A 25956-nucleotide genomic window follows, 5' to 3' on the forward strand; every position below is an offset into this window, starting at 1 on the left:
TTCTTCTGCTTTGGGTTTTTTTTTTTTTTTTTTTTCTTTTCATCTCTGGATACACATTTATATTTCACTGATTTTACTCAGTTTGCAATAATCTTCAACCTCAACCAAAAAAAAAAGTCAGCTGTTGTATGAATTAAAAAGACAAAATACATAATGCATGCCATAGAGAGGATGTATTGAGTTAGATTTTAGCAAGCATCCGCATCTGTCACTTACTCATTGCTAATAGCATTTTCCCAAGGCGATTTATTCTCCAAATTTTTTAAAGCAAAAATCACCAAAATTGAGGAAGGAAATGTATTCTAGTGTTTCTATACCATATTCCTCTGGCTGTATGTGTATAGCACCCGTATTCATTCATTTCTTACAGAAAAGTGGTGCAGCTATAGAACAAGTTGACAATCCCTCCAAGTACACTGTGTCATAAACAACTGGGGAAAAGTGACAATGGAAACGCATCCAGATTGTACTGATTATGGTCACACACATCAAGAAAGCAGCAGGCTGTCAAGAACCATTGTTTCAGAGAAACTCATTACATTGAATTGTATTCACACAGAAGAATAAGTAACTTGGCCTGACAATGCTATTAAATGCTCTCAAGTCATATCATAGAGGACATGCTACAGTACACAGGAACAAAGCACAGAAATATACTTCTTGATGCATTTGAGCTAAGTATGCTCACACTGTGATTATCTGGCACTTACTCCTAAAATTAGTAAGCAGAATTTATCCATTGAGGGCAAGCTTGCTTTTTTGCTCAGTCAACAGTCCAAGGGGTAGGAGGTGATCAAACACAGCTGGCCAGAGGTTAAGACTTGGGGCTGCCCAAGCTTTGTGCAGCTAACTACCACAAGAAAGGTTTCATTTGATGCTAAGGTAGTGTCATATACACACTGCTGCTTTTCTCCATGAAAAGCCTGCATTTCCACTCCTGTACAAATGCTTCTAGGAGACAAATACTTACAACTCCAGAGGAGCAATGGATAGTTTTCAGGAAATTAAGGATTTTACATATTTGTATGTACTTTAACTCCAATAACCAACTCCTCAGCGTATTTACCAAATGCCTTGATAACAATTATGATGCAGACATGAAAAGCAGTAACCGCTTTTTATTTCCTATCAGCCTTTTATTTCCTCTTGTGACTGCAGACACTTCTCAGCATTATGAAGAGCAACATGATCCCACACCGGTGCCTGACAAGTTCATACTGGACATCTCATACACAGCAGCCGACTCCACCAAATGCTCACTGAGCTCAATGCTCACACCAAATGCTAACTGAAACCCCAACATCTGCATGTGTTTTCTTTCAGAGTGGGGCATAAAGCATACTTTAGATCCAAAACACTTGTGACCAGGTGCTATTATCTTGGTTAAAGATGGCACTATACAAAAGCATGAGCTTTGGAACAGTTAATTGTTCCATGGAGTTTGAAACACGTAGCAACACAGCACCAAGAAAGGCGATGCAAGAGCTCTAAATGGCACATGTAAAAGAATAGCACCACCTGGGTTTTTGGAAGTGTAATAGGTACAAGTAAAATAAAAAACTAGAAATCAAGCTGAAGAACATTACGGTTACATTTTGTCGAGTTCCTTTGGTCATCTGAAAACACTTCACTCAGTTTCATACTGTCATAGCCCAGTGTCAAGCCGCTCACATACCTCAGTGCTGACAAAAATCAAAGGCAGCACGCTTCAGTTTTCCTTTGCCTTCCCACAGGAAGGGTTAGACAGCAGTATTCAAAACCCTACATCATACTCAATACACTGACACTGCCCACTCTTGAAGGTACGTGCAAGAACTTACCTTCAGAAATTCACCAGCTTAAGTACACACTATAATCACACAAGTATAACTTCCTCAAATGCGTACACAGAATAAACCCTCAGAAGCAGGGCACATGTGTTACAGCAGTGCCAGTTTAACTCATTACTGTCTTTCAAGCTGCTTCCTCAGCTCAGCCTCTCCTCTGCAGCAGCCTGCTGGCAAGCATGGTCATGAAATACTCACAAGCCTGTTTCAGCCAGGTTTTTGTGTTTCTTCAGCTAACCTAAGCCATGCTGACCGAATCAGGTAAGAAAACACTGATATGAGCAGCTCTACAAGCAGCAAGCAGTGAATGACAAAGAGCTAAGCACAGAAACCTCTTTATCTGTTCGGATGGCTATGAATCCCACTAAAAAAATCTATTAAGAACATTTAAAGAGTTATAGTGAAAAAGACAGAAGTATGGTTACAGTATTAAGCTTCCCTGCCCACCTAAGATTCTGGATACTTCAGTGGGAATTTTAGGGCTAAACTGTTAAGTTCCAATATAATTTAGGACTACCAAGAACTACTGATCCCCAATTTGGTTCAAGTTTTTGCAAGTTTCTTGCATTGTCCCCGCTAAAAATAAAACTGAAAAACAAGCAAAAAACAGAAACACCACACCCAAACATATGAAAATAAAATCTGCTAAAGAAAGTGCAACAGTAGGGAAGAGGAATGTCAGAGATGCACATTGATGTAGCTGAATATAAACAAGTTTTTATAAATTCAGAGATACTGTCCTGGGAGGCCATGCCAACTGAAAATGTCAAGAAGTACAAAAAGGTGATACTTTTGAGAAAAGCTTTTTGGTTGTTACAAGCAAGACAGTCTGTAGTATCTCCAATAACAGTTTCAAGTGAATTTTAAAACCATCAACTTTGTTCATTCAAGACTATGCTAGCTGGGCCTTCTTTTTTGGGAATCATTGTGACCTGGTAATGAGTCAATAATGACAATTAATAACTACTGCAAACAGAAACTCTCATCACAGCAATTAAACAGGCAGACAATCACATTTAAATTCTCCATAACTTGTCTGGTACTCAGATGCAAACAGGAGAACAAAAATTTCCTCTATTATACACACTAACATTCCTACACCATAACTGATTAAGGATGGAGTTTCAGGCTGCATTCCAAGACAAATGTCTCATTAGATTGTCACTGGAATTTTGTTGAATCATCTTTATAAAACATTACAGTCCAAGCCTAGAATGAAACACTTGCAGCAGAGTAGATTTTGAAGTATTTGGAATCTGCTGGATTCAAAACTTCTGTAATTTGAGAAAGACTAAAGCCTACAATTTTTGTATTACAGAAACACAATAAAAAGAGTAGCACTGAACATTAACCTTTAGAAACAAGGACCTATTTGCTTGCATCCATGCAAAACATTTGTTCAGCAACCATTACATTCAACAGAGTCTTTACATAAGCTTTTCTAAAGAACAGAGCCTAAATTGCTAAAGCTGAAGTAATCCCTAACTTCAATTCAAAAGCTTAACAAACCAGCTCAGTGCTGAAAAGAAAGAGAATGAGTGTCAATAGTAGATTTCAGATTTGCTTTGCCCTCTTAGACTAAGTTTTCCATTTACGTTTGTAAAATAATTCCTAACTACTAGCTTCTCCAGATCTACGTCAAATATTTTGTCTTTTACACAAAGTGTTCTAAGAGAGGTTTTGTAAAGGAGGAAGGATTACAAAGGGAAGAGGGCACTAGTCCGTAAGTTTGGAGTCCAAGTTTCTGCCCACTGTTTGTCTTGACAAGTAAGAAAACTCTAAAGCACAGAGTTCTATGCAGTGGACAAGGTTTTGATGATGTTCAAGACAAGAATATTTCAATTACATTCTACTGAATGTATTGTTACTGATATAAAATAAGTTGTGACTGAATGCCAATTTCCAGAGGGGATGTGTTAAAGAATGTTTCCTTACCCAGTTTTAAAGACTGGGTAAGAAAACAATGTTAGAGAAAGAGGTTTCTTCCCTACACTGTCAATACTCCCATCTAATGCTACGCATACTTAATCTCAAAAATATTAATCAAGCACAAGTAAGACATTTTAGACAGTCAAAACCACACATTTAAGAAGCAGTCATTATGTTCTTTATTAGGAAAAGAGTACTTGCCAGTTAAACTGCCATGACTTTATTGACTTTTCCACTTACTTGTAGAAAATCTGTTCTTTTATAATGGCTCTGGAAATCTGTTATAGCCAGATAGATGTTGTATCTCTGGCAAGGCATGTTCTCCTTGGAACTCTGATAGCCTTACCACGAGCTAGCGACATCTTTGCAAAATGCAAAGTAAGCAACACATCTTTCATTTAAGCAAAGTCACTCTTGAGGCTGATGTCATACTAGCCAAACAGCAAGATAATCCTTTAACTTAAGCAACCTTTTTTAAGTTTCACAAAACGAAGTGCAATTTGCAAGGAAAAATTCATAAGATACTAGTTATGAATTCTCTTCACGTAACTGCGCAGTCAAGTCTTATTACTCAGGCTGGAAAGGATCAAGCTAAAACAAAATTGCAATGTCCTGTTGCTAATGCATCTGCTTTTGCCTCCCTTTTTAATAGTTCTATGCAGTTCTATGCATTAGCAGACAGAATGAGGCGTCTTCATTCATCTGAAGCAGAGTTTGATTCAAATCCCTAAGCAATTCACAACGCAGTCTATACACACTTTCTGAGAAGAAGTTCCTCATTCCTGCTAAGTAATCCAGCCGTCACAGAAGATATCCCCCTATTTCAAACTCCAGAAGTTGTTTCAATTCTTTTCACCTTCATCTTGTAGCCACATGGTAGCACTGTCATAGGCTACATATAGTAGGTATTCAATCTTTATTAATAGGTTCAGTAGATTGCCCGGGGATTTTTAGTACTGTAGTAGGCTTCACAGGCAGCTACGTAAGCAGATTCTGGGAAGAAATCATCGTGGTATTCTGCTAAAAACCTAAGCAAAAGCACACACAAAAAACAATGAGAAAACAGAATATGAAACATTTAACAGAAGCAGATTTCTATTCATTTTTTAAGCTCAGCAAAACTACAGCCTGCAAGTTAAGAATTATTACATTTTGAAATATGTCACGCAAAAAGTTTGCCCTGTTTTTATTTATTTGTAAGTTCTGCACAGTAACAAACTTCATTTTGAGAAAATTATTCTGAAATTCAGGTGTGTGAGAAGTCTTACTAAAGCTCCACAATAAAAATCCACAAGCTGCACTCTTCTCTAATACAGCTTCAAAGAGCTATCGGGGAAAACAAGCAAAAAGATGCTTTTCCAACTTATGTCAGTCACACACTCAGCTTAGTATTTTCATTTACACAAGAAGTCAGGCACGCCAGTATTAAGTATCTTACTTAATTGGCCCGTAATCATTAGGTCAAACTGTAGCCTTTCAGGCAAATAAAATCATGATTTATTCTTTTGCATGACTGTGCATTTAGGACCTCCACCCTTCTATTGTGCTTGATTTTTGCATTTGTTGTTGAAAGACATACGTATCTTCTGCAAATCTGTTCCCTAATTTCAGATTTCTCCAGTCTGCTCTTCAAATATTGTTCCCACAGCCAAGCATTCAATATTTTAACAGGTCTGCTAAGACACAACCCTTTCCTGGCTCATTACAGAAGCTGAACACCATTGTTTAGTAACACTAGTAAGAAAGTAGCACCCTGGTCTTATCTTTACATTCAGAGATGTGTGTTATGAAAATGGGGTGTGAGGGCAAAACAGTTCTTAAACCTGATGCATACGAACAAACTTTACCTCAAAAAACTGAGCTTTGCATAACCAACTCTGAACAGAACTCCCAACAAAAAAAAAGAACTGTAAGGTGAGCGCAATTAAAACTGTACCATTTCTCCAACATCATTTGCTACTCTGCCTAAACTAGGCAGATCCTTTGATCTTAAGAAAGCCCAAGTGTCGAAGAATACTAATAAGATGGTTATAAGAGTCTTATACAAGGCAAGGGAAATTTAAAATAAGAATATATTAACTGCTGAGAGCTCATACAGAAAGGTTACAGCACACAAATGGAGATAAATGATGAAGATTGATTCCAGTTCCTCCCAGTCCTTTTACCAAAACATGGTCACCAAACAATTGCAAAAGTAGAGGCATACCTGGTTATATCCCTCTAATTCTTGGAAAAGCAATGAGAGATACAGGTTTCTTAGAACAAGCCAATTATTTTATGTTCCACCATTTGTTAAGAATCCACTTTGTCAGTATCTGTTCTTCCCTAAGAATTCAGTAATTAACACTACAGAGAGACTTAGGCTAGTTTCTGGTATTAAGCATTTCAAGGTTAAAACATGCATGTGTATTGATCGTCCAGCAGTTCACTTCCAGAAGATGAAATGGGGGTTTATTTTTGATTTTAGACATCACCCAAGGAATTAATCAGCAAAGTCTTCATTACATACTAATAACAGCATCTGAAGAACGACCTGGCAACATTCAGCTGCTGTAGTTATTGCCAAGGGAGAAAGCTATCTCTTGTATTTAAAGCAAGGACCCAACTCGCTCTGCCACAGACTGACACCACACAAGCTATCATAACAAACAAGAGCTATGGTGAAGTTCCACACAGTCCTCATTCACAGAATCCTGTCTGTCAAATACATCAGCATCTCTTCTTGTTTATTAGTATTCACGCTATGCTAAGTTTCTCACTGGTTCCAACAGCAGCTTTGAACTTCACTAAGTAGCACAAAGCAAAACAATTACACTATACAGTTTTGAGAATTCATTTAAAATATATATATGGAAGCCAAACCAAAAAAGCTGCATTTAATTTTACAGCACTGTTACACAGCTGCATTATACTAAATTCTTGTTCACAGAAATAAAGACATTTAAATAGATGAAATAAAAACAGCAGTGAAATTTTTCTCCATGAATGAACAAGATGCAGTCAATCAATGCAACAAGGTGAGTGCAGAACCCAAAATAGTTAAATGTTGAAAAGAGAGAAGACCAGAAAGATATTTATTCTTTCCTCAAACTAGAAGAAAAAAACCTAGAACAGAACAAGTCTAGATTAGAGCCACTAATACTTGATTAACATACTGGTTGAACCATACTACTTAGTGACTTAATTAGGCCAAGTCATTAATAGTCACCATCTACTTTTCTACACAAGGCCATAAATTGCTGTAATATGTTAAAAAAATACTTTCATAAAATGCAGAGACGCTCCTTAGAAAATGATCTGTAGAAAACAAGAACCATTCACACAATCAGATCTTCCTAATCTTCACAGAAGCATGCTGTATTATTTGCACCACACACACACTAGCAAAACTACTTCCCAAAAGGCACTGAAATCAGAGCAATTTAAAGTTCAAAGAAGACTTGAATAATCATTGTAATGATCTCTGATTGTAGTCAGCTATAAATCACTTCTGAGGTGATGGGTGGTTGGGATGGGAGCGTGATAAGGCATAAAACAAAGCCTTGCATCTAATTTGTAACATACTCAGATTGCACAAGATGAAGATGTTGCACAACAGAAATCAATTACCAATTCTTCATTAATACATGTTAAACAGTGACTGAAAACCACAGGAGTAATTGAATTGTTTTCAAATTGTGCCATATCCTCTAAAACACAGTACCAAAGAGCTGGAAGCATATGAGTTAGTACGTTTTAAAAGAGCAACACTGAAAGAAAGGAGCCTTTAAAAGAGATCTGTGTGTTACCAAAAATTTTGAGTCTGTGTAATGGGAAACAAGTTCACTCTCTCTTAAAATTTGCTTGACTTTTGCTTAAGTTTATTGGTCATAAATGGCACTTTGGTGCAAGCTGAAATAACAGCTGGTAATGCAGGGAAATTTTAGCTGAGATGTCTGTGGCATACCTGCAACTCCAAAAAGGGAAAAGAACAAAGAGCAGATACAAGTTACTTTCGGTAGAAAAGTGGTAGGAAACAGATGAAACGACACCAGGTCAGTTTTTGACCCTTGCCTACCTGTATAAAAATAGCAGCAGCCCTTCTGCAGCAGCTTCCTATCCATACTACACCCGTGTAGGAAAAAAGCACAGAAATACTGGGAGTCTCAAAACTCTTAGCTATTGGATATTTTACTAATGCTTTGCTCTTGGAAAACCTGAAATGCACAAAGATCAATTACATTGAACCTGCAAGTTGTGAGCCAAGGTTCAGACACAGAGGGCACTGTACTAACTTAGCAGATTCAAAATGTTCTGCTACAGATCAGAAGTCACACTGCTATTTATCTCTTCAGAAATTGTTTCAATACTCTTCCCCTTACAAATCCAGGAAAAATATCACCTGCTGCTTTACTGCTTTTACATTTTTATACTTTTTACAGAGCTTAAATCTGAAGAGTGAAATTGCTTTCTAATGGAAGTTTGGAGACACATCATGCACATACTTCCTGATGAGAGACTGCACACTTATTTTGCTGAGCACCCACTAAAACAACACTTACAGTTTACCCTCGTTTTCAGAACATGGATGTAATGACATAACATTGCTATTTCCCTCTCTACCACAGATTCCTAGAAAAGCAACACTTTGGAAAGGGCTAGGAGATGGAAATCAGAAAATAGATGCAAGGGCGACCTAGCTTCAAGAATTCTTACGTTCTGCACCTCAAATGAGGCAGTCCATTAACAAGTTTACCTCAGGTGACTCCAAAGCAATAGCCCCACAAACATACTACCATCTGGCTGTGAGTTATACAGGCAGATCTACCATGAAGAGGCACAGAGCTATCATCACCCACATTAAAAGGCCACTTGGCATGTATGTCAGGAACATTTATCAGCAAGGTCACTGAATTAGTATGAGCTTTAAGAGCAACATCTGATACCAAAAATATTCTTGTCCTGGCAGCCTCAACACAACTTACTACTTTAACAATTTTTGCATGAAGAAAACAAGTCTTCTGGATGTCAGCTATCACCATATGAACAAGCTAAGGGACTGCCTGGTAAGTGTGAACATTCCACAGAAAGGAAATCCTTACTTTTACCTTATATTAAATTTAATAATAAATAATACATAGATTTAATATAAATTTAATCCTCAGCTATAGAGGTATGATTTACAGATACATAACATACAATACAGAGGAGAAAGAAAATATTTCCAGGAAATAGTTCCATCCTGCATACTTCAGCTATTTATCTGAGCTCTAGAAGGTAAGCAGGTGTTCCACAGAGATCAGTAGCCTCTGCTAAATACTGTTTGAAAGGCATCTGTATTGATTTATCTGAAGAAATCTGCTGAAAGAACATGATGACTCATGGAGTTCGTACCCATCTCTTCAAAATAAATGTTTTTTCAAATTAAGAAGCTGCCTCCTCTACGTGACCACTACTGAAAGGCAGCATTTTAAGCCTAAAATGCTTCGTTTCATACAAGGGTTTATGCCAACTCCTGCCTCCCTATCCCTACCAGCTGGGGGTAGGGAGGCAAATCACCAGAAGGACACTCAGGAAACCTTCAGATGCTTATTCTAATATCCAATATCCCAAGAAACCAGCAGCCTTGTTCTGCTGACTAGACTTTCACCATTCACATATATACAGAAACCAGGATCATCCTCCATGGACTTTAAAAGGAAAGCACAGATAACTCTGAATATGCTAAGCTGCCAACATAACCCAGGAAACCAGAGTGAAAATTAAAAGATACACCACTACTTTTGGGAAAACAGTTCTACAAGACCGATTACATTTATTCTTGGTTGCTCTCAAAGGTGAAGACTCACTTTTGGCAAGTCCATTACAGATCTCAGAATTAGTTCCTAGAGCTATCTTCTGAACAAGCTGCCGTAAGACAAAATATTTTGGGCACACTCTACTGTAGATACATGATTTAAATACTATTCTGATTAGGGATATGCTCCTCAGTCAAATACATAGGCACCTGATGACCTGGTAAGCTGAAGGAAGAGCAGCAATCCACAACGTGCAGTTCCCATAAATACTTTTGATAAAGCAATCAAACCCTACTCGAAAACAGTAAGTGTACTCAAGGAGATTCTTCAGACCAACCAGATGGAGCAGAAGAACAGAGACCAGAAAACAGAAGACTCTACAGTACGAGTCACTTCTTACTGATTTACAAGCATTTACTGCAAAGGTGCCAAAAGCCTGGGAGGAACCAAAATGGCTGTTAGCCTTCTGGCCACCCAATGAATACACCAAAACTAAAATGCAAAGGTGAATACTGGCCCAACACGATAAGGCACATAAAATCACTGTGCAGGCAAAGGTCCTTCATCGCAGTGTTTCAAAACTTTAGAGCTACAACAAGTAAAGGAATATTTTTTCAATGATTATTATTTGGAAACCCCTACCTGGCCACTGACATTCAGAACTTTGATTCTATCATACTTAAGATACAATTCATTTAAGCTTTCTAATACGTTCTAATTGCTGTACTGCAAGAGTAGTTTTTAAGCAAGGAACCAATTAAACCAAGAATTGATAAGCAAACAGAAAAGTGCTAATTAACAGGAGAAAAATAGCAGAATCATATACTTGGACTTATCAAACAGGATCATTTCCAATCTGCTGTCACTTTGCAACATTAAGGCATAACGAGATGAAACTCAGTCACAAGCAGCTTTACATAAAGATGTTTTCTGTTTCACTCACTATGTGCAGTACTTCATTTTTTTTCCCCTTTCTCAGAAAGCCACAAATACTCTTTCATTAACTGCACATTAGCACAGACTAGTGGCCATAATTTACTACTGCAATTAAGTAAACTACACTCAAGAAACATTGTGACGCCAAGAACAGAGGTCTAGTTTATAAGGCTACTTCTAACAGCCCATAATCCCTCTAATAAGTGCTTTTGGAAATGCACAGCTCTGTGATTTGGTCACTTTCTGACATGGCTCCCTCCCCATAACATACTCAACAACACTGAAGGTACTTTTTCATCCACGGAGCAGATTCACACAGTAAGTAAAAGCAGGTTATAAAATATCAGAAAAATAATTAAGAATTTACTTACAGGAAACACAGAAATCAATGGGTTTCAACAAAACCAAAGAATTTAACTATTAAGAACATATTCTACAATCTGAAAAGCTATGGGTACTTGCCAGGCCAAGGCTAACATCACAACTTTTAAAAGCATTTTGGGAATATAATTGTTCATTTACTCATTCTTTGCTTCCAGAAACTTGAAACACCTACATTTCTGAACCACAAACTACACCAACAGAAATTACCTCAAAGAAAATGAGCCTTGCTATTTTAAAAATAACAGACAGATTATAGTCTCCTAACTCTTAAGCATCTACTGCTGGTCAGTAGCCCTGGGACAACAGTTTTGCAAGTCAAGGCTGTATTCAAAGAGATGGAAACAGGGAAGCAAACTGGCACGTTCTTGCCTGTTGTTTAAACAGCATCTGGAGGCATGCTAAGCAACTCACAATAAAGAGAAGTCATTTACAACACATCTTATTCATAAGCATTTTATGAAAAACATGACTGAAGTTGGAATTAGTTAAAAGGCAATACTTGATCTCTACATTTACCAACTGTAGGGAGACTTAATCAAGTACTCTTTGGTAAGAAAACTACCAGTCAGCAGGCAACAGTTATTGTGGTAGCTTCCACTGTTTGCTCCTGCAAACTAAATTCCAATTAAGAAATGTTCTGAAGCCAACAAGCAAGTAGGTCACTTTTTCAGACTCCTGCTCTTCTACACATATTACGAATTATTTCAGGACCACACAATTTGAAGTGAAGATTAAGGTTGTCATTTAATTTGAGAAACTGGTTTTCTTTACTCCTGCAAATTCTGCAAATGAGAAATCAAATGTTATGTTCTCCATGAAGAAGTGTTCATTATGTACTCACAGAATGCTGCACTATGCACAAAGAGTACAGCCTCTATTTAATATGAAACTCAAAGATAAATTTCACATACTCCTTAAAAATTGCTGTCTGGAAAACTGAGATCAGTCTTGATGAGCAGCAATCTGACAAATGAATGAAAAATATTACTGATGTAGCATCTTGAAGTGAATTTAATGCATCTATAAAGTACCGAGTAAACTCAATCAAGCCAGCTTGCAGACAAAGTGGTACATTAAACAAGTCTCAGTTTCTAAGCCCACATGAGATTAATAGTATAAATGTTAAATGAAACTGTAAATTTCAGCAATATAATAATAATTCAAAATGAAATCAGTAGCTATGCCAAAACTGAATCAGCTGTGTATCACATTAAAGTTTTAACAAAGTGAATAAACTGCTTTGCTTGGAGTACTCTGCCTAGAATTTAAAGAAGGTTCAGGAACAGTTTTTATTAATGCTAACAGACAGCTTCAATCCCTTTTCTGCTATTAGAAAAATAAAGAAAGACTGCTTCAAGCTTGTCAGCGCAGAGTAATTCACGGCAAGAAATTAGTCACTTCACTTCAGAGTGCCTATCTAATGTATACAAACTTTGTAAGATAGTTCTTGTTTAAAAAAAAAAAACTAAGCCAGAGCAGAACTGATAAAAATATTCTTAATAAGCATCCATTCACCCCTTTGTTCCCCAAAAGGAAAAAAAAAAAAAAAAAAAAAAAGCAATCTGAGGAAAAAATGTGTACAAGACACTGCCTCAAACTTAATTTTTTCCTCTTGTGATGAGAAGCAGGTAACATAGAAGTATTTCTGTTACAGAGATCAAGTCTGAGGTTCTAGAAAAGTTACTTAACCACATTCAATAACATATGGGAAAGAAAAACACCCAAAGGAAAGATGTCCTAAAGCACCAGAAATACATGGTGTTTTTTGTTTAAAAAAAAAAAAAAAAAAAACAATTGCTACTGTCTTCTATGTAGGGCATACAAATTTACAGCACCACATCTAGTAAGAAACTGAGTTTAAGAACAGCATTTGTGATAGAGCTATGCAAAATTAAACACTTCCTACAGCAGTAACTGCAGTTCTGAATGTTGTTAAGAAATGTTCTCAATTTGACAACTTCTGACCGTGTTACAGAACCTTTTCAGTATAGAAACCATAAGAACAGCATCAGCAAAACAAATCATCAGCAAAAACCAACGGCTTAGAAAGCACTGTCAAACTATGCTCAGTCCTCAGATACTGTCATGTATCTGATCAGCTAAGAATATGCACGCTATGCTCATTCAAGGGTGGAGGGGATGGTGGTGTCATTTTGGTTTAATTGTAATCTGGTCTTCAGCACTGAGTGCCCCATAGCACTGCAACATGGTTCTGACTGTCTTCCAAAAGGAATCCAGTTTGTGCATTCTGAGACTAGTGTGCAATGCAACACAAAGCATGGTAAGAAGGAACTAATGAGATGTTTGCTTCAAAAGCACAGCATTATCTGAGCTAAAAATGCTTATATGGAAACACCCACTTTTTCCTATTTATAGATAGCTAGACGTTTGAACAAGATGATCAATGGAAGAATACAATGTATTTGGACACAGTATGAATTTTAGTCACTTCCCTACTTGTATGTGGGAGCGTCTTTCCTCCTTTATCCTACCCCATTCCACTTCAGCTTATCCATATAACATATAAGGGCATTTAAGACAGAGTTAAGACCTGCTCTGACACAGAAGAATCAGAACAAGAAGAGGTCTGAAAAACTGATCTGATCAACAGCAGATTAAGCATCCTAAGTAACATTCACTACAAGCAGAGATTCCTAGTACCTGGCTTCCAAAAAATAAGTATTAATGCTGTCCCGTTTAACAGGATAATGAGTACTAATAAGAATTTGACAAAACAAATGTAAAAAGGAATCAGTAAAACTCGAGAATGAAATTATTCAAGAGAAAACATCCTACTGTAGAAAACATGTTGAGACACGTATTTTCAATAAACACCTAAAATAAAAGCATTTTGAAGTTTGCACATGGATCATCAGCTCTCCTTGAGCAAACAGGAGGTTTGATATCCTAGAGACATATTACATTATTTTTCAGTAAAGTATTTGACCACTGCTAAGATGGAAGTCCCATATTTATACCAAATGTTTACCACTTACAGCACCTCCTTACCAGTTTTCTCTGTAAAATTTGTTTTTTGATGTGCTGATGCTGCACAATACAGCACTGTCTCAGACATCTGAGCCAAACTACAGTGCAGACATATTAATGAGAATAATGACAAGTATATCATAGTGCAGACACAGCCACACTGCCTCTAGCTACAGCATTACAGTGAGTTTGGGTACCTCTACAATACACTGCACAGTGTAACAGATAAACTTTTCTGTTCAAATGCAGAGCTAGAACAGTCTTTTATTAAAACAAACACCATCATTAATAAGAGATTCTTCCTATCACACAAACTCGTATACTGAAGTTCCCTATCATTGTTTATTAAAACATTAAGTATTGAAGTTAAAGGAGACCTGAACTTCATCCACTATTTTTACTTCTGTAATTCATTTTGTCATGTTGTTGCAGCTATGAAAATTAACACCTCAGAAACCTCTTGGCATTCTGGAATGCTTAAATCTATGTAACAATGTAGTCAGTACTACTGTGGCAGATTACCTTGGAACACATTTCCTTAGAAACACATTACCTTAGAAACATTTCAAAGTGTTTTACTAAAGCCTTGAGGTTCTTGTCAGGAAAGCACATCTTCCCCAGTATTTCTGGTAGTTTTACTGTAAATAAGAAAAATAATGTTTACATTTTTCTTAAAAAGCAATTTCTAGTTACATTTATCCACAGTGTAGAAATCTAAGAAACTATTTTCACTGCAGCCTCCACTTTTCTTTGAAAGATGCTCAATCATCTTCCAAAACCTCACCATAACAAACATGCTCAGAAAGCAGATGTTGCTGGGTTTAACGTTTGATAATGCATGGAAGCAGCACTTATTTACCTTTTCGGTTTTTGTTAAATGAATGCTTACAGACAGTAAAAGAAAACTGAAATAATGAACAACATCTTAAGGGTTTTAAACAGATCAAAATTTACATTTCTCCAAAAACAACAACAAAAAAAATCTTGCTCACTGCCAACAAAAACAAAAAGAAAAGCAGTTATGATTCCACAGAAGTTTACCAAACATGCGTAGCAAATGTTGAGATCCATAGATGTACGATGGAGGTGGTGGTTGATCACTTGGTGGATAGTTCTCTGGCATCAGTTTCCAGGACAAAACCTGAACATAAAACGTGTAAGTGTTAGTTATAAGATCATTACAGCATCCTAATGAGTTTGGTTTGTATAGAACTCCAAAACCTGAGTGAAGATAAGTAACTCATGTAAACAACACCTTTTCTCAGGCAGTCCTACTCTGAGGCCCACTGTAACTTTGAACATTTAATCTAAGCCAATAACGAAGACCTCTTACCTCATTCAATTCGTTGTTCCTTCTACCTTCAAAGCCGGTAAAAACTGCACTCCCCTCTTTGCTAGGAGTCAGAGTTATAGGTGAAGATGATCCACTATGAACAGGGGTTTCTTCAAAAAAGAAACAAGTATATATATATATAACAATCTGTTTTGTGGAACAATAGTGATAAAATATTTAAAGTATTAAAACACAAGAATTTAGTGAGTGCTTCTCATTCAGCTCACATGACGTTAAAAAGGAACAAGATTTATTCTTGTTCGGAGTAACAACCATAACAGTAAAACCTACTTTTCTCCAGGTGCAAGAAGAGCTTTGGCATAGAAGTTGGGGTCTCCAGATGCCGCCGTTTAGGTTGTGGGGAAGCACTACTTTCAGACAACCTGTCACAGTTAGAGGTATGCCGTGTAGAACGTCTCAGCGATTGCAGGATTTCAGGTTCAGCCTTCCTTCTTTTTGGTGTGGCTGGCTCTGCTGTTGCAGGCTGGCTGTCTGTTGACTGAGGCGTTGGTGGATTCAGCAGAGGTGGGCTTGGGGAAAGCTCCTCCTGATTTCTAGGAAACAAACACAACTTCACAGAACTGAAAAGATCAGGTGGTCTTTCCTTGAAACTGAAGTCTCACAAACCTTAATAAACAATTATCTGAATTACACAGCCTCCTTTCAAGAATGAGCAAAGTAACGAGAGCTTATTTTAAATAATAGCTTCCTGAAGCATACTTATTTTAAAGGTTAATGATCATAAATTAAAATTACATCGAAATGTAATTTCATGAAGTTGCAGCATAAATCCAGTCAGTACAAACCCTTTTTTCGGGGTTAATCAGATAGAAATTCACAACTTGTATTCCGAATTTAGGCAAGTAATTCAGAGAGCAGGTAAGCAATTCATCAAGAAGACTATTTTTGAGCCAAAGCATATAAGAAATCATGGCATTCTAAGCACATAACCATTTTTTATTGCATTTTTCTCATGAGATAAGCAGTATCACACTCTCTATAACCAATGTACCTGTTAGTGTTTGTTGAGTTCTCTTTGATAGGAAGAAAGAATTTTGATGAAGTCACCTTCTTAAATTGAGCTTGCTCATAAGGATAGAGCAAAATTAATGGAAGTGTGAAGTCAAACGTTATTCTCAGCCCATCCACCATCTCCTTACACAGCTCAACACTACAGAGAAAAAAGAAAGAGGAATTTCAAAGACACGCATCAAAATATTCTGTTCTGTAAGGGGAAATTCCTACATCTTCACTATGACATACTGATTGCATCCCTTCCCTGTGTAATAAGCAATTAAAAGCATACCAAGTTTATTGTATTTAATAAGAGTCATCTGTCAGGAGAATATAAGTATTTAATAGATGGAATCCCTGCCTAGAAGCCACATGCAGAATCTGAACTACAGCAGTTAAGATGCAGTTAAGGCTGTGCTTAAGAGATCTCCAGCAAATCAAGAAAAAATGATGTATTTGCATTAGAGCAGATCAGCTTCCAGCAGTCTGCTCCTAGTAGGAAAGTACAACATTTAGAGGCTACAAGGGATTTCTGATGTAGGTTTCTGTAAAATAGTCATGTTGTCAGACGATGGGCAGTGTTACAAGAAACATGAACTCAAGCATCCTGGCTACTTACAGCACCTCTCATATCTGTGCAGGACGAAGATAATCACTACTCAGTTATCAAGCACATATATATGCATGTGGCACGATCAAATAATGCTACCAAGATCTACATTAGAAATTCTCTATCTCCCATTAAATCTGCTTAAACTAACACAAAACAAAACAAAAAAAGAAAAAGAAAAACCAACCAAATCACTGTCTGTAAGTTGGGTCAGGGCAGCACCATGTGCAGAAATTCCACCACATTTAAAAAGGTCAGTCATCTTCCATGCAGTAAGGAATGTACAATAGCATTGTCAGCTCAAGCTCATCTACTAAAAGGCTCACTGAAATTCTGAAATCATGACCTACTAAAGCACATTATTAAGTCACATAAATACACACCTTTATAAATCAAAATGTAAACACCACCTTTCATTCATACTCCTGCCTCATCTAACTTGTTTGGGAGATTACTTTACAAAGAAAGTATAACTAATCTGTCATGTAATGAATGACATCAACAAAGTGAAACACTCATGTAGACCAAGATATTCCAGGAAATAGCATTGTTATACAGTGCTGAAAAAAATCTTGACTTTCATTATGTTCAATGTTTGATAAAATGCAAAATTTCACATTAGTGTAGACTAAATGGAGCAGCCTTACTTAATATTGAAAATCTTTATGAAAGAAAACAGCAAATACGCAGACTTAACAGGAAGAAGATGACAAAGGTCAGTTGAAAATAACATACAAAGATGTAATCAATTTTAATAAGCAGGATTGGTGCGACTGTAAGCATTCAGTTTTCCTGCATTTTGACTCTAAGCCTTAAGAATACATGTCATTAAAACAAATAATCTGCACTCGGAGTGTTATTAGAAATGCTTGCATATAGCGTTTAACCTTTGTAAAACAACAGTATCATTACAATATAAACCTTAAGACAGATTGTTTAGCCTTAAGACAGAGCACAAAATGCAAGTTAATTCTTCTCATGGCTGTATGCTAAAGCTTACTTACTTCTTCTCTGGTGGCACATAATGAAGATTCATATTAGCATGTGGAGTCACCTGATGGTGCCGAGACCTTTCGTTGGCTGAAAATGCAGCATTAATAGCAAAATGTTTCACATATGACTCCAGGATGGTTATTATATTTGTCTGGCAAGGAAGCTTCACTAGCTGAAAAAGAAACAACAAACTGATGTCTTACAAAAATAATTAATAAATATATCTAAAGCAGGAGCTAATGAAGTTATGAGGTTTTTAAAGTCTCTACTGCATAAAGTTACTTCAGGAGTGATTAATTTCAGTCTCTAAAACTACATTTTCAATTGTTTGTAGATATTTAGAAAAAAATAGGTGAACTATAGTAATTACATTTTCAGCTTTAAAGAACTTGCACTCCTGAAACATGCCAGGTACAGAAGCGTTAAGCCCTTAAATAGAACGACAACTCACTGTTCTTGCTATACAGAAGTCTGCTCCCTGCACTCTTTTTGTTCTTCTTTATGCTATCTGAGCTTTCCTTTGCAACAATGATTAAGAAAGGGGTTGCCATATATAAGCATTTTTGACCCCACATCATGCATATTAACTTCATTGCTTTTATTTCATACCCGTTTTCTTCTATTAATATAGTAACAGTCTTCTTCAAGCTTCTTTTTCAAGACTTCAGGAATTTCTATGTTTATTGCTCTTTCTTCCATTTCCCTTTTTGAATGAGTGTCTTGATCTTCTTTCTACAAGAGTCCAGTGCAAGAAACAATACAGTGTTTGCACTTATTAATATTAGTGAAAAAGAACTTCAACACATTCTTTGACATTCAGTGAAGTTTTGACACACAACAGTAAAATTGCATTACTTTTACAATTATAATAAATAAGTTTATAGTAGCTGTACTGTAAGCAGTAACACCACTTTCATATCATCTGCAAATTGTTTAATTTAGCATTCACTTAATTAACACAAAGGAACAAACAGATTGGTTATGTTTTGCTGCTTCAGATCACCTATGTTACACTGGTTTAATATCACAGGCCTTCAGAGCAACTACTTATGCCGAACTTTGCTTTTGCTAAAGCAGAAGAGAGATGTTTTTTCTTGAAGTTTGCCTTCCATATTTTAAAGGCCAGCACTGATAGACTCATTTCACAGGAAAATACAAAAGCTACCAAGATGCTACTGCTGCATCCAACCTGAGTAGACCAGTAAGATTTTACAGCACCTACAAAAGCAGATAATCTAGTTTGTTTTCTCCACACAAACCTTATGTGTTGCAAGGGAGAAAAAAAAGAAGCAAATGTGTACTTAAAGATTACTATAAAAATTCTACAATATGACATCACATATAACTTTCAAAAACTCAACCACAGTAGACAATTTACATTTAAATTACAGTTAAATCACAGAATGGTTTGGGTTAAAAGGGACCTTTAAGAACACCTAGTTCCAAACCCTTTGCTATAGGCAGGGACACCTCCCACTATACCAGGTTGCTCAAAGCCCCATTCAGCCTGGCTTTGAACACCTAAAGGGAGGGGACATCTGTAGCCTCACTGGATAACCTGTTCCAGTGTCTCATCATCCTCACAGTAAAGAATTTCTTCCTAATATCCTCCTTTTCAGTTTAAAACCATCTCCCCTCTCCCATCACTACATGCTCTTATAGAAAGCCTCTCCTACCTTTCCTGTAGGCCTCTTTCAAGTACTGGAAGGCTGCTGTAAGGTCCGCCCAGAGCATTCTCTGTGCTGAAGAACCCCAACTCTCTTAGCCTATCCTCATAAGGTATGTGTTCCAGCCTTCTGATCATCTCTCTGTGGCTCTCCTCTGGACTTGCTCCAACAACTTTGCATCCCTCTTGTGTTGAGGGCCCCAGAACTGGACACAGTACTCCAGGTGGAGTCTCAAAAGAGCAGAGTAGAGGGGCACAATCACCACCCTTGGCCTGCTGGTCATGCTTCTCTTGATGCAACCCAGAATACAGTCAGCCTTCCGGGCTGCAAGTGCACACTGCTGACTCATGTTGTGTCTTCCATCAACTAACACCTGCAAATCTTTCTCCTAAGGGCTGTCCTCAAGCCACCCAACCTGTATCTTTGTTTGGGATTGCCCTGATACAGATGCAGAACCTTGCACTTTGCCTTGTTGAACTTCATGAGGTTGGCACAGGCCCATCTCTCAAGCTTGTCCAGGACCCTCTGGATGGCATCCCTTCCCTCTAGCATGTCAACTGCACCATTCAGCTTAGTGTCATCTGCAAACATGCTGAGGTCTGCACTTGATCTCACCGTCCATGCTGCCTACAAAGATGCTAAATAACACCGGTCCCAGCACTGATCCCTGAGGAACCACTCATCACTGGTCTCTACTTGGACACTGAGCCATTCACTGCAACTCTATGAGCGTAACCATCCAGCTAATGGGTATCCAGCAAGTGATCAACACTTCAAATCCATTTTTCTCCAATTTAGTTTGACCCTGTCAAATGCTTCACAAAAATTCAGGTAGATGACACTGATTGCTCTTCTTCTATCCACAGATGCTGTAACTCCATCATAAAACACCACCAAGTTCGTCAGGCATGACTTGCCTTTAATGAAGCCACGTTGGTTACTACCAATCACCTCATCTTTATTTTCCACATGGTTAGTAGGGCCTTCAGAAGGATCTGCTCCATTATCTTTCCAGGCAGAGGTGAGACTGACTGGCCTGTAGTTCCCTGGGTCTTTTTTCCCTTTTTGAAAATGGGAAAATTAGTGGGAACTTCTCCAGACTGCTGTGACCTTTCAAATTTAATGGACAGTGGCTTGGCAACTTCAGCAAACAGTTCCTTCAGAACCCATGGATGGATCTCCTTGAGTCCCATGTACTATGTGCATCTTCAGTTCTTCAGATGGTCTCAAACCTGATCTTCACTTACAGCAGGCAGATCTTCCTTCTCTAAGTTCTTACATTTGCTTTTTGCAGCTTGGGCAGCGTGACTCTTCACCTTACCAGTGAAGACTAAGGCAAAGAAGCCATTGAGCACCTCAGCTTTCTGTGTATCTCTTGTGACCAGGTCTCCAGCTTCCTTCCTGAAAGGGCCCACATCTTCCCTGGCCTTCCTTTAATCACTGATATACCTTTAGAATTTCTTGTTCCCCTGTAAGTCCCTGGCTAAATTTAATTCTATCTGGATTTTAGCTTCTCTAACCTATGTAAGCCACCAGTTGGTAACATATATATCCTTCATTTCAATTTCTCCAGCATTTTAAATACTGATTTTTAAATTAAAGTCAAGGAGACAATAAACATACCATTTCTGTCCTCTCTTCTATGTCACTTTCTTCACTTTTTATTTCTTCATCTGTTCCTTCATCACTGTCGTCAGAAGAACTACTTACAGCTGTGTAAAAGAGATTTCAGATATTTTTTACATTATTACATTGCACACCTAAATTATATTTATAACAAGTTGTTATTTTTATGTTATTAGAATTGTTCATTCTTATTAAGCACACAAGCAGTACTTACAGCACGCAAGAAGCTTCATGAAAATGGAAGACAAGAAGTTTACAAAAGTACTCCTACATTCCTTCTAGATTAAACACAGTTCAGAAAGTCTCTTTATATTGCTGTATACACACAAATATTTTCAGTTTTTTTAATTGAACTTCAGTTCTGAATATGGGATTAATGTATTAATTATTCAATCAGGAGACTGCCAGAACATCAATGAAGTGCCAGTGTTCTTGGTGGCTTCCAGGTTACAAAGAAAAGTGAATTGAAAGAGCTGGCTTAAGAGTGAAATCAAGTAGTCAAATTAGGAAAAAAAAAAGTCTTATTACCACCTCCTCTGAAATACACAGAAACATTAGCGAGCAAAGTGTCTAACTTCTTTACACCACAGAAGGAAGACTAGGGACTTCTTGCACATAGCAAACAAAACTGCAAAAAACTCTGATATCACTGACTGGAAGAGTTGAGTTGACAGAAGAAAAAGTCTCTGGAACACAAGAAGAAATGTGGTACCCTAGGCTAAGAGATGCTTAACCTGAAACACTGCACTCACTCTTAATATGACTGCCTCAGTACAGTTCCATGACACTCATGTCATCCTAAAAGCAAGTTAAAGTGCTCACTGTACCCATAGCTCAGCATTAAAGGCATTATGCTAGTTACTAGAGAATAAAAACAAACTCACTTTTTTCGCTATGATGATCATTTTCCTCAGCAGGAAGGCTTTTTAAAACAGAGTCAACACCAGGCAACCTGCAACGTCTCTTCTTTCTTCCTTTTCTTCTCCTGTAGAGCATAAAACAGTTCACTTAAACTTGGCCAATCTCATTTCACAGAATCACAGAATCGCAAGGTTGGAAAGGACCTGCAAGATCATCTAGTCCAACCACCCTCCCATTCCTATTAGTACCACAAGCTTCTAAACCATATCTCGTAGCTCCTCATCCAGGCACCTCTTGAACACTGCCATTTAATATGTTTATCTTAGCTAACACCAGTACATGAAAACACACAGGATGTATGTTCAGGTTATTTTCATGAATTAACACTGAAATAATTCAGGCAATGCTCATTTTACAGTAGATACCTTCACTACCTTTTACTTGCCTTCTCAAGCAGATCCTCAAGCCACATTTAACTGAGATTAAAATATTGCCTCTGACTCGAAAGTACCTCAGGCCTCTCTAAGTTGTTTTAGAAGTACCTTTCTTTGAGAAAATGTAGTCCCAATAAAAAGGCATCTCACAGCAATAGTTAAGAATAACATATACTTATTAAATGTAGAGAACGCTTAAACAACATTAAAACATTGAGCAACATTTAAACCTACATGTTTGGTAACAACATGTAGCTATGCACCTTTGAATGAAAGAGAAGCTCCCAAGAACACACTGACTGCACTGAATAGGCACGTACCACCTACAGCATGAGCTTAGAGATCAAACTCACTTACATACACCTACAAAAGTGGCTGGTCAAATCTGAAAAATCTTCATGCTGAAACCAAAAGTATTACTTACATGCGAGCCACAGCCTTCCGTGCCAATTTACGCTGTAATCTGCGATTTTCATCGGTATCACGAAGGACATGATCTTCAGCTGCCCATCTATCCCAGCTAAGGAGTGGTCAAAAGAAAGTTACTAATGGCTTACATACATTCCATTCATGATTGTTGGTAAATTAATACATGTTAAATGTAAGAAGTACTATCTTAACATTATTCAGAAGCAACACTGAGTTACATTCTTCAGTATTCACATGGCTTCCAACTGACAATGCTATGTCAAGACTGGAGAGCTTCTAGGCATCAAATGGTAACGTTTGTAGCATCAATATGTGCTATAGACCATGGTCAGAGACTGTACTCATCTAACCACAATAGGCAAACTACCTAGGCTTAGGTTTAATGAAGGACAAAAATCTTTTTATTACTGGAAACCTGGGAGCCACAGTATACAAATATCCCATAAAGTTTAAACTGATGGTTATCAAACTGATACACTGATATTTAAAGATAGAAACTAATCAGCCAATACGTTCAAATATATTAAAAGCACTCATAGATTAAACATACTCATACAAACATTAGATCTTGGACATTCTACATAACATTTTTATCTGCCAAAAATAAAAAAGGAAGTAATGAAAGAACAAAAATTAGGTATACAGGTTCTTACCTTCTGTTCCAACCGTTAAAATGGATTAGATATTCTGGAATTTTTCTGCCTTTCTCATCTTTACCAACAATAATATCAACAATCTGAAACAGTGAACAGCACATATTACAACACTTGAAAGAATGTGAACTTCTGAATGTTTAAGGAACTTATACACACAGAAAAAAATATGTTCAAGACAACTACAGTTTTGTTATTGACTGTTTATATGAGAAAAATATATAAACTATACCAGTGGTGAGCAAAAGTTGCTTTTTTTTGTCAGGCACTTCTAAAGTGCAGCTAGCCATCTTTATCCTGCCCTCTGGACAATGCTTTCAAGACAATGTGATATTGTGTTGTTCTACAGCAATATGGATGTGTAGATAGACTATACCTCTTCAGGAAGCAACAGCACTATATGTAAACCTCAGAAAGACTGTTCTCTTGAGCATATAATCTAGCTCTGAAACACAAAAATGTCTTGTATGTGGGTTTCTGTTTCTTTCTCCCTCACTTAGGTAAAATGACACAGTCATAAAACGGCTTGGGTTGGAAGGAACCTCAAAGACCACCTAGTTTCAGCTCCAAAAAATAATTATCTCAGGCACCCACAAGTTTATTTTGATCAAGTGAGGTCAAAGTGGAAACAAAAATCATTATTTACGCTAGAGGCATTTTCTGAACAGTTGTTTGGAGAGGAGGCTTTCTTCGTCTTTCTCTCATTAGCAAGACACACAGATGAACTGCATTACATGCTCCTGTTTGTTTTTTGTTTTGTTTTTTTTGTTTGTTTTTTTAAATCTGCTTTCTTCTCAGAACACAGAAATTCAGTATTTAAAAAAGAAAAAATAAAGTACAAACAGCCAGTCAAAGGAGAAAGATATTTCACAGTGGATCATTAAGAAGATCAACAGGACTACTAAAAACAAAGGAATCATCCCACCCTCATGTGAATGGGCACACCACATACATGGGTGAAGCCAGTGGATAGGCCACAGGAACGTTTAATTTTGGAACCCAGAATGTAAGGAACTGCTGAACCAAGGAGAGCGTTGCTAGAGTCCAGGGTATTTGAAAGTAAAGATAAAGGTGCTATTAAATTTCTGCTCTGAAGTTGCCTCTAAGGTCTGCTGTGATGGCTGTTGGGATGGCTGGAACATACCACTTAATTATTCACTATGAGAGTGGTGAGATGCTGGAACAGGCTGCCCAGAGAGGTTGTGGATGCCCTGTCCCTGGAGGTGTTCAAGGCCAGGTTGATGTGGCCCTGGGCAGCCTGGTCTAGTATTAAATGGGGAGGTCGGTGGCCCTGCATGTGGCAGGGGGGTTGGAGATTCGTGATCCTTGAGGTCCCTTCCAACTCTGGCCATTCTGTGATAACAATATGTGGAGAAACACGAGGACAGCTCAAATTCCCATGGAAAGGCATTTGGAAAACACTGACTGACACTACTAGTAAATTCCTAGCACAAAAGTACCATCCGGTCAAGAATCCAGCTGTAACATTCCTTTTTGCCCCTCAGTGGACAAGCAAAACCAGTAAACAACCCCCACCACACAAAGTAGAATCACAGAATCACAGAACGGCCAGGGTTGGAAGGGACCTCAAGGATCATGAATCTCCAACCCCCCTGCTACACACAAGACCACCAACCTCCACGTTAAATGCTAAACCATTGACAGGTTCAGAACAGGTCACTTTAGACTGAAAAATTCAGCTCATGTCGCACCAGCGCTCCCAGAAGCACCGGACCTACACAAAGCCCCACGAAGTGCCGGCAGCTGCACAAGGGGCCAGGCCCGCAACGCAGTCACCTGACGGACCGCCACTGCAGACCGCCGCCCACCGCTTACGACGGTTTTTCTGCGCGCACCGCCGCTGCGCTCACACCCTCTGAGGGGGGAGGCAGGCAGAGAGTAAGGAGGCTGACGAGCCACGCTAGGCTAGAGACAGAAGGAAAAAAAAAAAAAAGGGGGACCGCTCAGCAGCGTCCAGCCGCGGCCGGATAGCGCGGTGGCACTGCCGCACCGAGGAGCGGCGCCGTTCGCCGCCTGAACAGAACACAAGGCCCCGGCTCCGCCCGCTCCTGTTAGCGGCCGGGCCGAAAGAGCGGCTTTGGGGGCTCGGCCGCCGCTCCGGACCCGTTCTCTCCCGCCGTCCGATCCCCGCGCCCAGTGGCAGCGGCGGGGCCGCCCCGCCTGCCCGCGGCCGCGTCCCCCTTCCGCCCTTCCTCCGCCCCCCCCAGCGCGCGCACCCGGAAGCGGAGCGGCGGGAGCGCGCGGCGCACCGACGAAGGAGCGTTAAGGGCGGCCCCGCCTCTCCGCTGTCCGGGGCTGAAGGGCAGGGTGCGAGCGCGGCCGGTCACCTTGGCATCATAGAGCACTTTAGCCTTGGTGGGGTCGGGCTCGAAGCAGAGAACTCTCTCCCCCCGGTGGAACTTAAATTTCATTCCCCGCGAGGTCATTTGTTCATCATGGCGCAAAGGAGAGCGTCCCGCCCCGCCCGTCGGGGAG

The 25956-nt window shown here is 38.5% G+C and overlaps 1 protein-coding gene across 3 annotated transcripts; it reads right to left on the bottom strand.

The window, feature by feature from the left end:
* On the bottom strand, positions 1-25956 carry MSL3 (MSL complex subunit 3). Of its 3 annotated transcripts, none has more exons than XM_048931321.1 (13): positions 25809-25956; positions 23461-23543; positions 22803-22898; positions 21968-22068; positions 21081-21169; positions 18400-18522; positions 17802-17962; positions 16186-16344; positions 15465-15727; positions 15174-15283; positions 14882-14981; positions 14394-14478; positions 1-4783 (listed from the first exon to the last, which is right to left on the bottom strand). In XM_048931321.1, the coding sequence occupies exons 1-13, from the start codon at positions 25905-25907 to the stop codon at positions 4684-4686; spliced, it is 1569 nt and encodes a 522-aa protein (XP_048787278.1). In that variant the 5' UTR covers positions 25908-25956; the 3' UTR covers positions 1-4683. The 3 variants fall into 3 exon arrangements, with proteins under 3 accessions (XP_048787278.1, XP_048787290.1, XP_048787285.1); XM_048931333.1 differs by lacking the exon at positions 25809-25956 and adding an exon at positions 25698-25792; XM_048931328.1 differs by lacking the exon at positions 25809-25956 and adding an exon at positions 25258-25383.

Source organism: Lagopus muta, chromosome 1 (genome assembly GCF_023343835.1).
Source record: "Lagopus muta isolate bLagMut1 chromosome 1, bLagMut1 primary, whole genome shotgun sequence".
In the NCBI taxonomy this organism is placed as follows: Eukaryota; Metazoa; Chordata; class Aves; order Galliformes; family Phasianidae; genus Lagopus; species Lagopus muta.

Bases quoted from the DNA above. Each gene is read 5' to 3' on its own strand.
- MSL3 (XM_048931321.1), bottom strand. From the start codon at position 25,907: ATGACCTCGCGGGGAATGAAATTTAAGTTCCACCGGGGGGAGAGAGTT. The intron at 22,899-23,460 runs GTAAGAACCTGT...ACCACTCCTTAG, and splicing joins TTTAACGGTTGGAACAGAAG to CTGGGATAGATGGGCAGCTG. The intron at 18,523-21,080 runs GTATGTTTATTG...GGACTCTTGTAG, and splicing joins TAGAAGAGAGGACAGAAATG to AAAGAAGATCAAGACACTCA.